The sequence below is a fragment of the Nannospalax galili genome, unplaced genomic scaffold (assembly GCF_000622305.1).
Source record: "Nannospalax galili isolate Female #2095 unplaced genomic scaffold, S.galili_v1.0 scaffold271, whole genome shotgun sequence".
Lineage (NCBI taxonomy): Eukaryota > Metazoa > Chordata > Mammalia > Rodentia > Spalacidae > Nannospalax > Nannospalax galili.
In genome coordinates, this window is record NW_008331789.1 from 6,622,260 (window position 1) to 6,640,174 (window position 17,915).

The 17,915-nt window shown below is 43.8% G+C and overlaps 1 protein-coding gene across 1 annotated transcript in view; it reads left to right on the forward strand.

The window, feature by feature from the left end:
* Bod1l1 (biorientation of chromosomes in cell division 1 like 1) overlaps positions 1 to 17,915 on the forward strand; it is a 55,472-nt gene that overhangs the window by 287 nt on the left and 37,270 nt on the right. The window contains exons 2-9 of the mRNA XM_008826898.3: positions 6 to 167; positions 5,592 to 5,716; positions 9,994 to 10,184; positions 10,691 to 11,302; positions 11,923 to 12,072; positions 14,791 to 14,957; positions 16,336 to 16,447; positions 17,131 to 17,269. Coding sequence (XP_008825120.1) covers positions 6 to 167; positions 5,592 to 5,716; positions 9,994 to 10,184; positions 10,691 to 11,302; positions 11,923 to 12,072; positions 14,791 to 14,957; positions 16,336 to 16,447; positions 17,131 to 17,269 — 1,658 coding nt within the window. The remainder of the gene's footprint in view (positions 1 to 5; positions 168 to 5,591; positions 5,717 to 9,993; positions 10,185 to 10,690; positions 11,303 to 11,922; positions 12,073 to 14,790; positions 14,958 to 16,335; positions 16,448 to 17,130; positions 17,270 to 17,915) is intronic.

Genomic DNA, 17,915 nt, shown 5'->3' on the forward strand with positions numbered 1-17,915 from the left:
CGCAGCCGCCGCCGCCGCCGCCGGGCCCTGGGGCTGGCCCGGGAGGGAGTGGCGCGGGCGGCGCGGCCGGGGACCCGCAGCTCGTGGCCATGATCGTGAACCACCTCAAGAGCCAGGGGCTCTTCGACCAGTTCCGCAGGGACTGCCTGGCCGACGTGGACACCAAGGTGCTGGCGCGGCAGAGCCGCGTGGGGGGGGGGGGGGGTGGGGGTGGGGTCCCGGGTCGCCCTGGGTGCCGCGCGCGGGCCACCCTTGCTGCTGCTCCGGTAGCGGTGGCATTGCACGTGCACGGCGTGCAGTGTCCATTCATTCCCTGCTGCTTGCGGTGCTCACTGAGCAACTACTGCGTGCAGGTTGGCCTCGACAGTTGTACCCGGTGGAGCGCGGGACCCAGCCCTTGCTCTCAGGGAGGCTGGCTTGGAAGCACTGAGGCTAACGCGGCTCAGTGTTGCGTTCGCTCCTCTCTCGTGATGTGTCCCCTCGGTTTACTTTGTGCCCAAGTTCTTTTTCGCCTTCTTAAAGTTTCTTCAGCTGTGAACGCGGTGATCTTGTTTGCAGAACTCGTAACGTGGTCTTTGGATTGGTTGTTTGCAAGGTGTTTCGCGGGATAGTAGGGAGGCGAACATGCGGAGGTAGGGAGCGAACCTGCAGTCCCACGGTGGGTTTGGGGATAGGGCTTTCGTGTGACTTCTGGCGGTGATTGCCTGATTAATAACGAGGTCAAGTCCTTTTTCTAAGGTGGGGAAAACGTAAAGAAATGACACAAGAGCTGAAGTGAAAGAGGGGCAGGCGCGGAGTGAGTGCTAGAGAGGAAGGAAGATGGCAAGGGCCACCCCGAAGGTTCCCCGGGCAGAGTTAGAGGCCCAGACGGGGAAGAAAGGGCGTTTTACTAAGTGCCTTAGAGAAACTGTCTTTAGCAGGAGCAGGCAGGCTAAGCCATTTTGTCACAGACTGAGCCAAGGACAGCGTCCGTGGGGTCGGTGCAAAGCCTGTGGAGTTCTGGAAGCCGATGAGGAAGAGGTGTTGGCACTTAGTTTGGGCCTTAGTTGCCTTCCTTTTCTGTTCTGTGTTTGCTGCTCTTTGGTTTTGTTTTTGCTTCAATGTGCATCACTCCACTGGATTGGAATTTTGATCGTGTGAGGGGTTTTTTTCAGACCTGGGCTGGTCTGAAAACCCTATTATCTTTGGAAAGGGTGTTTATGTACCAGCAAATTCTCCTCTAACTTTAAGGTGACCTGCACACAGTCCTGCCCTCTTCTCTACAAAAGTCCTCCTGAAAACCTGAGGATCTCCTCTGTGGGGCCTGCTGCTGAACCCACTCCCCTAGCCTTTTCAGGGTATTGGAGTTTCTTTGGGTGTGTGGAGGAAGTATGTATGTTACTTTGCTTAGGGAATATGCACAGCCATAGTTTTAAAAGTCATATCTGTTGCCTTTTGAAAATCGTTTTTAATGGAAAACATTACACATGATCAGGTAAATGTTATCCACATAAAGCTGGTTATTTACATCCAACAAATGAGTGTTACACTTTGATGTTCAGAGAAACCTATAAATCTGTATGTTATCCTTGTGTATGTATCTTAAACATTGTGATATACTGATGGGGGTGCTGCAGTATTTACAACTCAACTCTTTATTCATCCTATCCCCATTAAATGTTACTGTTGTTTGTCCTCCAAAACTTCTAAAAGTTTGTTAAAATTTGCTTCTTGGGAAACAAAGGAGAGAAGTTGGTATGACATTCTGTTGAAAGCTAGGCCCCTGTCTCAAAACAGTGCGTGTGCGTGTGCACATGAAAGTGCTGCTGTAATAGTTCAGAATGTTGAGTACATGCATTTGCACGTGCTTCAACCTTATGCATAGAGAGTCCGGGGATCACAGATTATGCTCGTCTGTTTTGGTGCTGGAGGCCCCACAAGAGCAGGGTTGAAGTGATGCCCTTCTCTCAGACAGCAGGGGACAGCTGGGTTTGCTGAAACTGCCCCATAACCCGTCAGTCTCTTCCCCTCCCCACCTTGACTTTTTTCTTTTCTCCCCTTCTCTTCCTCTCCCTTAGCTAGCAATTGTGTTAGTTTTAATTTGAAAGATTCTTAATTGAATCACATTTTATATTCTTTTTTCTATTGTGCAAAAAGAAAAAAAAAATAAGTTTGATAACCTGGAGGGAAAAATCCAGAAACTAAAGTGTTCTTCTTGGGAGCTTAACATTCATAACAATGTAACAAGCCGGCCAGAGTCTAAATAATGCTCCTATTCACACTAAGGACTATCACTTTAATGGGACCCGAGTCTCATCTGCCTCCTTCTGTATGGGACTCTATAACTGAACATGAAACATTGCCCTGTCTTCTAACAAACTGCCTTACCTGTAGTGTGTAGGGCTTTAACGGTAACTGGATTATGTAGTCACATATATATTTAAGAATCAAGACATTTTATAACTGCCACATGCTCTCCAAGAGCACAGCTGTCCAACCCAGTGTATCTAGACCAGAATAAGATGAACCAACATCTTCTGACACTCCTCAAACCATGAAATATCACCCTCTGAATAGTCCTGGGGTCTCTAATGAGGTGATTCTATGGCAGATCAATTCTGTCATTCCCCAAGGAACTGGTGCCTTGAGCAGCTCCAAGATCCAGCTACCACTAAGGCTTCTCCTTAAGACAGCCAGGCAACAGGTGTCTGAAACAAGCTCCATGATTTGAAAGTCATTCTGACCCCTTTGCATCCATTTCCAGCTGTAGAGGGAGGAAGGAGGCTCAAGCAGCCCATCATTGTCCTAGACAGGGAACTCATGGTAGAGCTCATGGACCAAGTAAATATGACTCCTCTTTCAACAAGTTGTAAAGGCCAGTAATTAGAGCCACTCTCAGTTATGACTGGCTCCTGGTCAGTTAGTTCATGCAGCACATAGGAATTCAACTGAGCAAACTTTATGTACCGGGCACTGTTTTAGGTGCCAGGGGTCCAGCAGTGAAAGAGAAGTCCTGCTGTTATGAGGCTCATATCCTAGCCGAGAAAGACAGCCAGTAATGTGTCATGGGCTCTATAGAAAACATTCATTGAGCAGGACAAGGATGAGGGGGCATTCTATTGTTCTTGGTAAGGCTTCAGTTTAGATGATGTGTGAGTAACCCTGAAGGAGCTGAGGGAGTGGATGCTTCCAGGTCTAGAGCAGGAGGGTGGGGAGCAAGAACTACTGAGAGGGAAGTGCCCCTCCCTCTCCTGGACATCAACCTAACGATTTGGGGTTTTCTAGTACTGAGAGTCATTCTCCAGTTTTGAGCAGAAAGGTCATGATCTGGCTTGTGTTTCAATCAGCTGATTGTTCATGATCTACTTTGGACAAAAAATTTTTTGATTACCCTGATTTTAGAAAATTTAATCTAATGTAATCTCTTGGAAAATGGACTCCAGAAAGACGAGGGCAGACAGGAGGCTCAGTCCGTGTAACCTGTCCGGAGGCAGCTCCTAGACTGTAGGGTGAGAAGGAGAAGGCCTGGTTCTGGACCTCTGGTGCTTCTGTCACCTACAGAATTTGCTGGTCAGAAGGAGAAATTACTGATTTCAATTTAAGACAGAGTTTGCCATGTAGCCCCGCAGGCTTTGAAATTGCCATCCTCTTGCCTCAGCTTTGCAAGTGCCAAGATTATGGACATGTACCATCATGCCCTGCAAATGAGAGGAGAACTTAGAAACAAGAAAATTTTTCCTTTCAGGAAGTTGAAATTTGAACTTATGTGGGGAGACTAGAAAGCTAAATGCATGTGATATTTAAGTCTAATAAAAGTTTGTTAGGATGAGGAAATCAGCATTAGGAACATTGGGGAGAAAGAAATCGGTTGGGTTTGAATTGGTTTATTAGTAGAGAGGAACTTGAAAAATAATTGGGCAGCTTTCCTGTAGAATAAAAATAGGCATCGGCAAAAGTCCAAAAATTGGAAGTGATGAAAGAGCATCTCATAGGAAGAGAACCTTAACTCTGTGTGGAGGAAGTTACCCAGTCATCCAGAACAGCATGCTAACTGCTTACCAGCCAAGCCTGGTGGCTGGCTTTGTGGAAATGAAAACGGAGGGAGAAGAGCAGGCTTACAGGTCAAGAGAGGGAGAACTCTGCCCCTTCTGCAAAACGCACTGCCCTGCTTTGATGGCAGAATGTGTGGAAAAGGGCGGAGACCTGGAAGAAGGGCCACAGTAAACAAACTCTGGGTGTCAGAATAGCTCGATGCCTTAGGATGCGCTCTGAAGGGGAGAGGATTGTCTGCTGGACAAGTAAAGGGAATGGGAATAAATGAGAATTTATTGCCAGAATACACGCTTTGAAAGGAGGGGGACGAGTGGCATAAGGTGATGCTGTACTGTTTCTCTTAAAGTTATTCCAGGTCACTCACCTATATTGAAAAAAGGAAAAACAAAACAAAGCAGATAAAGGGAAGATAGCCTTGAATGAGTGTGTGAGGAGGCTAGCCTGGATACAGAGTAAGGACCATTCCTTCAAACAACATCCTTTGAGATACAGATGACATGGACTCCTCCTCACCCTCCTTCTCTTTTTGGGTCAAGGGTTCTGAGTCTGACCTTCTGGTCTGGTTGGATCTTGTGACGTTTCCCCTGAGCTGTGTGCAATGTTCACCGCCACCCCCACCCCACCCCCCCAGCTCCTGGATGCCTCTAGCAGTCTCAGCGGTCTAGTAACCTAAAGAGTTTTGGGCATTGCCAAATGCCCCCTTGGGGGAAATGAGAGTTTCAAATGACTTGTGCTTGGTCAGATTCAGTGTGCAGTTCAAATGGTCTGTCCCTGAATACTTTCAGTCCATAACGTTCACCTCATTTCTCACCAATAGAGACCTTCATCATTCTCGTTGTGAATTTTGCCAAGTGTGCTTTTGTGTCTGATCTGTGATCAGATCTCTGTGCTCTTGTAGAATGAACTTCCACCCTCATGCCTCCCTCAGAAGGCACCCAGAGCAAGCACCTAGCCCCAGCCTGGTTCAGCTTCGTTTCTGCTGCAGTCTCTTCTCCAACCAGACTAGACTGGAGTTCTAGGGGTCCACAGCATAGACCAGACTGGAATCCTAGGGGTCCACAGCACAGACCAGACTAGAGTCCTAGGGGTCCACAGTGCAGACCAGACAGGAATCCTAGGGGTCCACAGCCCAGGGTCCACAGCACTTCTTGCCTTGCTTTTTCTCATCTTTGCTTCTGTTGTTGGCTGTTGGCAACAAACATTCTCATCCAATACATTGTGTAACTTTGGAGCTGATTTTCTAGCTCAGATGCCTGTTCTCAGGGAAGGCTTATTTCCTAGACTTGGCTTCCTTTGTTTCAGATTATCTAGCATTAACATTTGTGTCTTATTTTCTAGTCCATTGTCTACAAATAACAGACATGTCTTCTTTATCTTGCTCAATTTCCACATATCTTGTCTTAGACAAAATAGGCAGTATGTGAAAATATTATAACTGTGAAGCTGTTGCCACATTAGTTAGCACTTTAAGAAATCTTAAGGCTATTAAAGATACTCAAATTGATAGAATATTGTGTGAACTGGAGATTTACAGCATTTATGTATTTTCTTCTTTCTAGCCTGCCTATCAAAACCTGAGACAGCGTGTTGACAGCTTCGTTGCAAACCACTTGGCAAGTCATACTTGGAGTCCGCACCTCAACAAGAACCAGCTGAGAAACAATATTCGGCAGCAAGTTCTCAAGTAAGTGTCAGGGCTCCTGGGCAAGCCTTCAAATGCTGCTACCCACCTTGTCGGAAAGCAGACTCGTCGTGCAGAAACGGGCTCACCTCCTGCCGTCTGTGGTTTGTCAGGTTTGATGTTTCTGGTCCACATGATGAAGTATAATTTTGCAGAATGGCCTAATCACTTCACATTTCTCCCATAAATTTTAACTCTCTTTCTCTATAGAAGGAAATAAATGTATAACTAATCTGTATATAATAGTAATATGATTATAATATTAATACATACTGTAATATTCTAGACAATTATATGCACAGCTAGTCTCTTATTTAACAAATGAGAATTACAGAGCCCTGAAAAAAAAAAATTCCCTTAATTTTAGGTGCTAGATCTTCTAATTATTCCCCCCGAACTGTTTTCATTTTATTGATGATATGTGGCAAAAAGAAAGCGTGTTTCATCTGTTGCAGTTATTTTTGAGTGGCTATAAGCAAAAGAGAGTAAGAGCTGCGATATTTAGAAAGACCTGGGGTATTTACTTCAAAAAAAGGACAAACTTGATTTATAATCTTGCACTTGTTTTTTAATATAAATATTTGCCAAGACAAAAAGACTTTGTATTCCAGTTATTTAAGGAGTGCCTCTCTTTTCCTGCCTGGAAAAATATTTATATTCAAGCACATTTATAAAACCTAGCTTTAAACAGGTGAGCTGCTAACTCAGGCCTATCTGGTGTGATAGTTCCAGGCCACAGGAAGCTCCAGAAATAAAAATTCACTAAAAGACCCATTTAGCCCCAGGTAATACTAGAAACCTGGATCCTGGGAGCTTGAATTGTGTGTGTTTCTGTGAACAAGAAAAGGGGAAATTGACACTAGCTTTGTTGTATACATTTTAAAAGATGCTTGAGGTGCCTGTAAAAGAGCCCAAATGAGATCAAAAGATGCCATTGCTGTTTCCGGAAAAGAAGATACTCAAGTCTATTGAGTAACAGGCCAGCGGTTACTCGATTTCACAAAAGCCTTCAGCAGAACGGTAAGGAGAGGGAATGGGCGCTGGGGGGCGACCTGACTGACTTTGCCCCTCACATCTGTACAGGACTGCACTGCTCACCAGAGCTTTCCTCAACACTTGTCTTGTCGCTGCCCCTTCTCACAGCAGCAGCGCTTCTTTCAGACCCTATTTTGAAGGGCACTGCATTCTTTGGGGGAGTGGAGTTGATCTTGGCCTCATACAGGCTAGTTCACCCCACCACTGAGCCCCACAGTGACAGGATCTTACATTATTTTTTAATCCCATGTTGAGAGTCTCAAATAGGAGACAGGCTTTCTGGAGTTTCATTTACACGTTAGGAGAATCTATAAGATAAGCAAGCTGTTGTTTATTCACTTTTTAGGAAAGGGAAAAGTGAAAGTGAAGCACTGAAAATTCTAGCGCAGATAAAGGACGTTGTTAGCACATTTTCACGTCTGGTGAAAGGTAAGGGATTCTGTGACTATGGCAATGGCCAGGCGCTAGAGCAGTCTTTGTGAATAACTGGCCATCCCTTCCTGTGGAGACTTTCAGAAGAGCAGCTGGTCTCCTGGGTGACTTAGGTGCTACTCTTAATGAATTTTCTTCTGGCTATATTATTTCTTTTTTAATTAGTTTCTTTTAAATTCCACTTGAAAAGATTTTTTTATGATTATTTATTATTATTGTGTGTGTGTGTCAGTGTGGGTGCTGGATTGAGAGTAAGGTCAGAGGACAGCCTTCGGTATTTACTTCTTGTTTTCCACCCTGGGATCTGGGGATCAAACACACATTATTAGGCTTTTACAGCAAGTGATTTTACCCACTGAGCCATCTTACCGGCCCCATTTGCAAAGTTTTGTGTTACTGATAATAACATAATAAATTTCCTTAAGGAAAGATGATTTAGTAGTGGGCAAACACACTGTATGGATGGACTGGCCCTGTACATACGTATACCCTCAAGCAGATTTCATACATGTACTTGGCAAAGTATTCTGCTGACTGAGTGAGGCTAAGCCATTTGCAGTTGCCATTTTTGTAGGACAGAAGTTGCCTACTATCAGCAATTTCAGAGGGTTTAACCTAATAGCTAACCTCTTGACTCAGTAGGAGGGAACTCATTTTACCTTGGTATCCGTTTATACCACAGAATCTAAAATCCTGTATGGCTTTCAATAATAATCTTAACAGAATTTGGAAAGAAGGTGCGGAAGTAACTTTTGCTCAGGACTAGGGATTGAACCCACGTCTTCATGCAAAGCAAATACTCTACCAAGTGTCTGTTGTTGCTGTTGTTGTTTGGTTTTTTTGAAAATACGGCCTCCCTATATAGCTCTGGGTAGTCTGGTCCTCCCTATGTGGCCGACGCTAGCCTTGAACTGGACTGCTGGAATTACAGGCATTTGCCACCATGCCTGGCTTCAGCTCTTTTTTTTTTTTAAAGTTTTTATTTTGAGACAGAGTCTCCAGAGTTGCCCAGGCTGGCCTTGAACTCTCATCCTGATTTTGTTGTGTTGCTTAGGCATGCTTTGAATTTATGATCTGCCTGCCTCAGCCCCCACAAGTAGCTGGGATTATGGAGACAGGCACCACCAGGCCTGGCAAGGAAGTAACTTTAACCAGGAATGTATCTATTGCAAACATTGTTGGCTTACGCTTGGATAGGGCTGAGACTTCCTTTCTGGGAGGCCACTGTGAAATAGTCCATGACAGGGAGCCCTCTAAGGGTGGTCATTGGCCCCAGACCCCATTTTTACATAGTATCAGAGCAGTCCTCCAGGGAAAAGAAGTTGATATTACAGTGTTATTGTTTTTAGGTCGAATGGGTTTTATTCTTTTATGTCTTTGTATTTGTATCTTAAATCAGAACTTTTTCAGGGCCTTGTTTGTTTTTTGGTCTTTTTGAGACAGGATCTCCCTGTGACCCCAGCTGGCCTGGAACTCGCTATATAGACCAGGCTGGCCTTGAATCACAGAGATCTGCCTGCCTCAGCCTGTCAAGTGCTGGAATTAAAGGCGTGTGCCACCATGCCCTTTAAATCAGAACTTTTTAATTATTCTTTCTGCTACATTTTCACAGCATCTTTTAAGGGACAAAAAGACACCTTTGAGGTACAACAGGATTTGCATTCTTTTCTTTAATCTTGGACCATTGAAAAGCAGGTAACCTACTTCGTTGCATGTTGACTCATTTTTCTCTATAGCCCACATAAATAGAATTGTAATATCACAAGGTGACAAAGAGCCTCAAGAAATGAAAATCTAATCCATCTTCCACTTCAGACAGAGTTGCAGTCAGAAATAGCATTTTATGTAAGGTTAGACACCTTGCTGATTCTGCGCCAGAAGACTGGGGCCAAGAAGCTGGAAATGACTGATGCCTCGGCCCCCAGCACTGGCCAGTCCTTTGACTCCTGCAGTGCATTTTTAGAAGTGCGTTCTTCAGGCGTCATTGTATAGAAATGCTTCCTAAATGTTCTTTTCACTCTCTGTCAGCCCTCTCTGGTGTTTCTGTAACATGGACACCTTTCCTCCCTTCTTTTCTACAGAAGTCAAGACTCAGCTCAAATGTCTCCCTGTGCATAGTACTCCCAGCTTGTCTTGGATGTAGCTCACAATTCCCTGCTCTTCCTCACAGAGCATGGTGTGTGCTGGTGCCTATCTTGTGTTTGAATTGTTTGTGGGACTAGGTCTGCCTGGTGGCCATCACAGTGACTTTTATGCAGAAGACACTTACAGCATAGTTCTTGAGTGACTAAATCATCCTGTTTTATAGCAGGAAGACAGTAAAAAAAGAGCCAGACATCTTATGTTTTATTTTTGTTTTCCTGAAGTTTGCTTTGTTTCTTTCTTCTTAATTTGATGGAATTATACTTTGTATATATTCTTAACTTTTCCTGGAAGCTCTAATACTTATAGAAGGCTTATGTTTATCTATTTTTGGAAAAGAGCCTTCTGAAAGAAAGTTTCAGTCTAGAGATTAGCTGTAGACTCAAAGCTCACCAGTAATGAGAGCTTTGAGTAATGAGAGTGAGAAAAGCTTCACATGTGCAGCTGGGTCGCACCGTGCCCACTTCTTAAGCTATTTCATCATGGTTTGGTTTTGTGCATTAGTGGACATTTTACAGGTGTCTTAGTAATAGCAAATGCCTGAACACCACTAGTGCGCCAAACTCCCCATTGTCCAGACTTCAGTGCAGAACCAGGTGAAGAAACCGCTGACGGTTGGACATTTGTAATAAAGTTATCATTCACCTTTCTGTAACTTACCCATGTTTCAGATCAGGAATGCTGGAGTCTGGTATCGACCGAATTATTTCTCAGGTTGTGGATCCAAAGATCAACCACACATTCAGACCTCAGGTGGAAAAGGCTGTGCATGAGTTTCTGGCCACCCTGAACCACAGGGAGGAAGCAGGTGGCAACACCACGCCTGATGATGAAAAGCCGGAAGCTTTTGTTGTGACGCAAGGTGCTTGCTTCTCTCCAGTGCAGTTCGAGCTCTTCTTGACCTTCTCATCAAGTCAGGAATATTTGATTCTGTTACCATTTCTCCATTTGGCTACTCTAGTGAAACTGTATTTACTTAAATATTGCCCAGATTTCTCAACTAGTGTGGTATTTCTTCTTTTGAAATTAATTTTCTAAATAGCATTTTAATCACAGTGAGTGTGTGTGTGTCTGTGTGTATGTGTCTGTGTGTGTGTGTGTGTTCTGTAACATAGGAAGTTAAAATGAGTCAAGACATTCTCACACAGCCTGGCAGTTTTTAGGCTTGCTGGTGCCCATTCTAAGAGGCTGCGTGCTCTCAGGAGCTAGTAAACTGAGTGTGGCAGCCGCCACCACCATCTGAAAGCCCAGGTGCACACATGTCTTCATGACCCGTGTCACCTGAGGGTAACAGCGGCAGGTAGTGTTGATGAAGTAGGAGGGTTTATTTTCTGAATACATTTCCTAAGTTTTGTCCTCTCCTCGAAGGTGTTCCTGCTCCTGGGCCCGGTACTAATGTGGCCAATGACGCCATGTCAATCTTGGAAACCATAACTTCTCTTAACCAGGAAGCTCATGCTGCCAGGGCGTCAACCGAAACGTCGAGCACCAAGACCAGTGAGAGAGTGTCCAGGAAACTCTCATCTCAGCCCAGCACTGACACCACCCCTGACAGAGAAAGGAGCTCAGAGGACGGGGCGGACAAAGAAAAGGCAGCCCCTGATTCCGGAGGGGAAGGGCTAGAAGGTGCCCTGAAGTCTGAAGAGCCTAGTGAGCTCCCCTGTGCAGGAGAAGAAGCTAAAAATCAGACGAAAGAGAGTAATGTCATTCCGCTGAGTAAGGACGCTCAGCAGGAAAGCAGTGACCCAAAGAGTAAGCCCGCAGATAGAGCAGAAAGGAAGCCAGATGGCGGTGACAAAGGGGAGCGGAAGAAAGAAAGGAAGGAGAAGTCTGAAAAGAAGGCTGACCACTCGAAAAGGAGCGAGGACGCACAGAAGGCTAAAGAGGAAAGGCAGGCAAAGGACAAAGAAGTTGAGAGCACGAAACTTCCCTCGGAAAAGAGCAGCAGCAAAGCTAAGGCCGCGGAGGGGACAAAGGAAGGTGCGTGGAGCGCGGGGAAGTCTGTGGTGCCCGCGGAGCCCAGGGCCTGTTTGGCTTTAAGTTTTCATAACATTTTTTTGGTGTTCCTATGTCAAAACTCTGAAAACGTGATTCCTTTTGCTGGGCATCGTGGCATGCTCCTGTAGTCCCAGTGCTGGGCAGGCTGAGTGTGCAAGACCCAAGCTAACCTGGGCTAACTAGCCAGACCCTGTTTGGGCTGGGGGTGGAGGGCATTAGACATTTTTATATTTCCTTCCTATACTTTTGTATCTATCACAAAGATAAACAGAGAAACTATAAACGTTATACTTTGCTCATACTGTTCCGAACAACATAAGTTGTATATCCTGATCTTTAAAATATTGGGTAATAAGTACGTCAGTTTCTTAAAATTTACATTTGTGTATATCGTTTACATTGTAGATTAGTCATTTGGTTTTTACAGGTTACTAGTTTGCCTTTGGATCTTTTGAAAATATGTCTGCCTTATTTGATAGCTAATTTCTTTGGTGTGTATTTAAAGGAAGAATTTTTAAATAAAATTTAGGAATTAGGCTTTTGAATATGTTCTTTTTATTTATTAGCAAAGTTATTAATTTTGCTTCATTTTCTTCTTGAAGATTGCTCTTTGATGGATTCTGATGTGGATGGTCTTACAGACATCACAGTTAGCTCTGTCCACACCAGTGACCTTTCATCTTTTGAAGAAGACACTGAGGAGGAAGTTGTAATGTCAGATAGCATGGAAGAAGGAGAGATTACATCAGATGGTAAAACGCCTTTCCTGATGCCTCTGTGAAGTTTCTGTTGAGCATTCTTTGTGTATTCTGATGGCTACATCCTGACAGAGTATGGTACACTGGCCAGAGCCTGGCACTTTGTGGTTGCAAGATTTATTTCTGAGACTAAACTCTAGGGTTCTCTATCTAAACAACTTTATGAGTTCCTAGCCCTCAACAAACCTTGGGTCTCCATCAATAATTCTGTCCTCTGAGACTATCACAAGACTTAGACGAAACATGTCACAAAGATACTTTTTGTTTATGTGTGAATGATACTTGGGGAAGAGCAGGCTAGAGGACTGCCCTCACTTCTGGCACCAGTTGGAAATTCAGGGGTCCCAACGACCATCCTATGGTATGATGATTTCCTAAAAGGCTCATCGGGCATGGTGGTTCGTGCTTATGATCCCAGCACCTGAATGACTGAGGCAGGAAAGTAATGGCAAGCTCCAGGCTAGCCTGGGCTACGTAGTGAGTTCTAGGCTGTCCTAGGCTAGAATGATACTCTGTCTCAAATAACAAGTGGTGGTACACTCACAGTTATGGTTTATCCCAGCTAAAGGACACAGAGTAAAATTAGACTAAGGTTGAATCCAGGAAAGTTCCAAACAGTATCCTCTGAGTATCCTTTCCTGTGGAATTGTGAACAACTTTATTGCCTTGACAGCCATGTCTGTGATACAAGTAACTGCCAACCAGCAGAGTTCACCGGAGTGTTGGTCTGAGGTTCTTGCCTACGCTGTGAGCTATAGTCACCATTGCCCGCCTCTGTGTCTAACCTCTGTCTTCAGCCCCTCAGGAGGTTTTGCTATGGGACTCAAAGCCCTGGCCCTAAATCACGTTAGACTATTTGGTTTGACCTCGAGACCATCAGGCAACCAGAAGTCCTCCGATCAGGCACAGCATCCTGAAGATCTAGTGATGACTCTCGGAAGCCAAGGGCAAATGTCAAACCTCTCTGAGACAAAACCGAAACCTATTCTGCAGGTGTTTTTTTTTTCGTCTACCCCTTCCCAAGCATTCCAGAGTCTGTGCTAATGCCCTTCTGTGTGGTAACTGCTGTAGCCTGCACTGCAGTCCTGGAAAGTTGGTACAAGTGAGGAAAGAAGGTCACAGTATGTGATCCAAAGTCACATAGCCCACAAGCACCACCGCAGAGTTCAAGCCTGAGTCTGTGCTTCCAGCCAGTGCCTTGTGCTATTCTTTGTCCTGTGGCATGTTGAAGTTTTACTCCCATTGCCTGTGGGTAGCATCTTTTAAATATTCTGCTGGCTTTGAGTTAGATACCTAGAGGAAAACTCAGGAGAAAAAGTAGAACTTCTAACAGCACAAACACTTTACTTAGCTTTTCCTCTCTTTATGTTTCTATCAAGGAAAAGACAAGTTATATGGTCCGCCCCTGCTCTGTGGACCCTCACTGTTACCTGTGGGAAGAGCGGTCCTTATCCGTGACCCTCTGCTGTCTCTGCTCTGCTTTGGGGTCTTTCGAAATGTTTTCTTGGATGGGGCTAGATTTTATGTGTGTGGGCTCTGAAAAGTAAGAAGCTAAATGCTTTAAAAGCAGTAACAGGAATTGAGAACAGTGCTTTTTCTTTTGCCCCTTCCTTTCTTGCTATATCAAATGGAAACAGATCACCTTCCTAACTAGAGGGTTTTAGTGGAAGGTATAGAAACTGGCTGATTCCTGCCCTTTCCTGAACTCAGGAGACATTAAAATCTCAAGTGTCCTTTAAAGTGCAGCTTCAAATGAATTTGCTTAGCTTAGCAATGGTAAAGCATTCTTAGCAAGTCCAGTGACAAATAAGAATTAACTGTCACAAGTAGTTTAACCATAGACTGAGGCAGCTCCAGCTTAGGCTCATAGGTTTAACAAACCAAAAACAAACAGTAAAAGGAAACTTGAGCTTGGCCCATCAGAAACCGTCAACTTGCCTCTACCTGGGGCCTTCCCATCAGATCAGACTCAAGTAAAGGCCTAGCAGTAGTCAGTCTGATAGTGTTTGCTCAGCCTCTGTGCAGAGCCCATGGAAGCACACAGCTGAAGCTGCCGGCCAGAGGCCCTGAGCCTCTTCTGGCTCCGGGTGGGCCCTGTGTTCTTCATGCATCAACTCTGTTTCATTTAATGTGTCTGAAGGTTTTTGAGACAGGGTCTCCCTGTAGCCTTAGCTGCCCTGGAACTCACTATGTAGACCAGGTTGGCCTCGATCTCACAGAGACCCTTCTGCCTCTGTTTCCTAAGTGCTGAGATCAAAGGTGTGCACCACCATGCTCAGCTTTGAATTTATTTTTCTTTTAACAACACAAATGCTTATAGTATCTAATTTTTCTTTTACTGCCTTTATGTGTGAAGTGATTGCTAAGAATTAATGCATGAATTATAGTTTTTTAAAATGCCAATTTCTAGCCAGGTATGATGGTGCATGCTTTCAATCCCCGCACTCGGGAGGCAGAGGCAGGCAGATTCTCTGAAAGATTGAGTCCAACCTGGTCTACATAGCAAGTTCCAGGCAAACTGGGACTACAGGGAGATCCTGTCTCAAAAAAACAAATAAAAAAGTCAGTTTCTGAATTTTCACATGTAGATATTTCCCCCTTTGGAACTATAATACACATGAAGTTTATTGATAGTTCTTTTTTAGCTGCTTATACAGCATAATGTCGATGCTCTCCCTAGTTCACAGAAGCTCTTTCTGTTGACTTTTCCAGATGAAGAGAAGAGCAAGCAGAATAAAACAAAAAGTCAAACTAATGATTCTAGTGAAGGAAAAGCCAGAAGCGTACGGCATGCTTACGTCCACAAACCATATCTTTACTCAAAGTATTACAGTGACTCTGATGACGAGCTCACAGTAGAACAACGGCGGCAGTCCATTGTAAGTCCAGTTCGGCCTCTTACTGTTTTAGTCTACTGCACCAGACTGACAGATTTGAGGGCTCTGCAGGCAGGGGGCAGGTAAACAAAACAGATATGCACTTTGCCTTCAAGAAGCTTGTCACTTAAGTATATAGAATAGATGTGCAACAAATATATGTGTATCACTGTTACATGAAAAATGTAGCAATCTGGATGTTTGTTGGAATGGAAGTGTTCATGCCAAAACAGACAAGTCATACAGATATGTAGTATGTTCTCATTATAATACTGAGGGAAATGCACTGTTTTTTAAATTTTTTTTTTATGTGTATGAGTGTTACACCTGCATGAATGTAAGTGCACGGGTGTCATGCAGCACCGTGAAGGTCAGAAGAGGGCGTTGGACCCCCCGGAACTGGAGTTACGGATGGTTGTTAGCTTCCATGTGGGTGCTGGGAACCAAACCTGGGTCCTCTGCAAGAGCAGCCAGTGCTCTTAACTGCTGAGCCATCTCTCCAACCCCCAGTAATATCTTTTTAAACAAATTCATACATTATTGAGTTTACACATCTGTTTTAGATGGCTTATAGTTTAAGAAACATTAAAATATGGAAAGTTGCTTATCTCCAGATAAGGAAGTGTGGAGATAAGAATTGGAGGAAGCCTGCCAGATCTGCTGGTGGCAGCCGTCCCTCCAGGCTTGTCTCTGGGAAAGGTTACTTGGACAGGAGCTGTGCTCTGCTTAGCACTTTTGAAACTTTGACATTGAGCTTTCACCAGAAAAGGGTGATGGGAATAACACAGTGACTGTGACTTCTCCCCGATTCAAATTATAACAGCAAAAATTCCCAAGTCCCAAACTTAGTCCTGGGAGTCTAACCACAAGTCAGATTGGCTGTAGAATTAGCCTGTCAGTTGGATCTGTACCACAACTTTTTCCTTCAGGAATAAGTTATGAAATCTAACCTATATAGGCTTGATATTCATATTTTCATACCTATTTTATTTTGCTGTTGAAGCAACTCGTTTACTGAATCACCTGTTCTCAAAATAATGCCTGTCCCAGTCTTCAGACCAATGGTGCGCCACAGGAATAGCTGAAAGTTTCCCATCTGACCCTCGTATTATTCTGGTAGCTTCCAGATTAGAACACACGTATGTACACAGAGTGGACGTGTACTTCTGCATAGCCCATTGATTTGTAAGAACATGTAAAGACCAAACTGAAGCTTCCTTGGCAGGAACAAGGGGTGCTTGGGGATTCGAGCCCAGGCTCACACCTGCCGAACCAGTTCTTTACCTGAACTGTTGCTCTCAGCCCTGAAGTTTTTTCATACTTTCTTTCAGAGTGCTTTTGCTTTTCCCTCATAATCTGTCAGGATATTTTATGGGTTTAGGCAAAAGAAAAAGAAGAGAGACTTTTAAGAAGACGAATTAATCGAGAGAAGCTTGAGGAAAAGCGGAAACAGAAAGCAGGAAAGACAAAGACTTCCAAGGCCAAGAGCCAAGGTATCACTGCTGCTGCCATCACTTGAGATTATCTTATGTGCTGTGTCCCTTTCTAATTTATTTTATGTCGCTTATGGCATATGCATATAAAATACAATGCTGTGTTCAGTGTGAAATAGCAGAATGAATTAGCACTAGACAGTGCATTCCTAGCATAATTGTTTCTGATGACAATGATGCAATTAACCTATACTTTTTTTTTTTTTTGGTCTTTTTGAGACAGGGTCTCCCTGTAGCCCCAGCTGCTCTGAAACTCACTATGTAGACCAGGCTGGCCTTGAACTCACAGAGATCCGCCTGCCTCTGCCTCCCGAGTGCTGGGACCACAGGCGTGCACCACCACGCCTGGCTTTAACCTATACTTTATGTTTGCTTTTTTCTTTTCTCTTTGCTCTTTCCTTTTCTTTTCTTTCCTCTTTTCTTTGATGCTGGGGATTAAACTGGCACATACTAAGCACATGCTGTGCCACAGAGCTGTACCTCCAGCCCCTTATGCTAACATTTATCTGACATAGTAAATAAAACAAAACTGAATTCTACTGTGTTTTTTCCAGCACAGATTAAGAGCTGTTCAGAACTGTTTTGTATTTTGTAATGATTATGCAGTCTTACTGGAAAGCAGATGCAGCACTGGTGCCTAAACTGTCTTCTGAAATACAGGTTACTAATTGCTTTTCTCCCAGGCAAAAGTAATGTTGACTTAGAAGATTCATCAACAAAGACTTTGGAACCCAAAGCCCCCAGGATTAAAGAAGTCCTAAAAGAACGGAAAGTTTTAGAGAAAAAAGTAGCTTTAAGCAAACGAAGAAAAAAGGATTCAAGGTACATTTTTTTATCTTTGTTCCAGTTGTTTGGAAGAGACACACTGAGCATGGGACTAGGGAGTCATGCCTTGAATGCAGATGCTAATGCATGCTTATGAAGGACAGGGTTCATGTTTATTTTCATCCATTGTGTTAGTATCTAAATATTTCACAGGGACATTTTAATTCATTTTGTGAAAATCTAGTGGAAGCTTTAGTTTTTCCACAAAAAGAAAAACAAAAAAAAAAATCATATATACATAAACAAGTTTTTCTTATTACTTTTAGAGAGGTGAGTTTCAGGGCCTTCTAGAATTCCTTCTGGAAGTATCCTGTTCTGGGCCTTTGGTAGCCACTTACTAACAAAGACTGCATCTGTTTTCTGGTCTTTCCAGCACCTATTTTTAACCATATCCTAGGTTTTTGGTTTTTGGTTTTTTCCCCTTTAACCTAGCATCTAAGCCAAGTTCTGGTTATTATTTTTAAGCTCTGTATTACCATTGTTACTGTGAGAGAATTGGAAAGGCAAAAAGACACTTGAGAGTGGCAGTGATGTTTTGTGACATCAAATTACATTTATTTTTAAAGATCTGTTTATTTTATGTGTAGGTGTTTGTCTACATGACTTTATGTACACCACATGCACGCAGGAACTTACAGAGGCC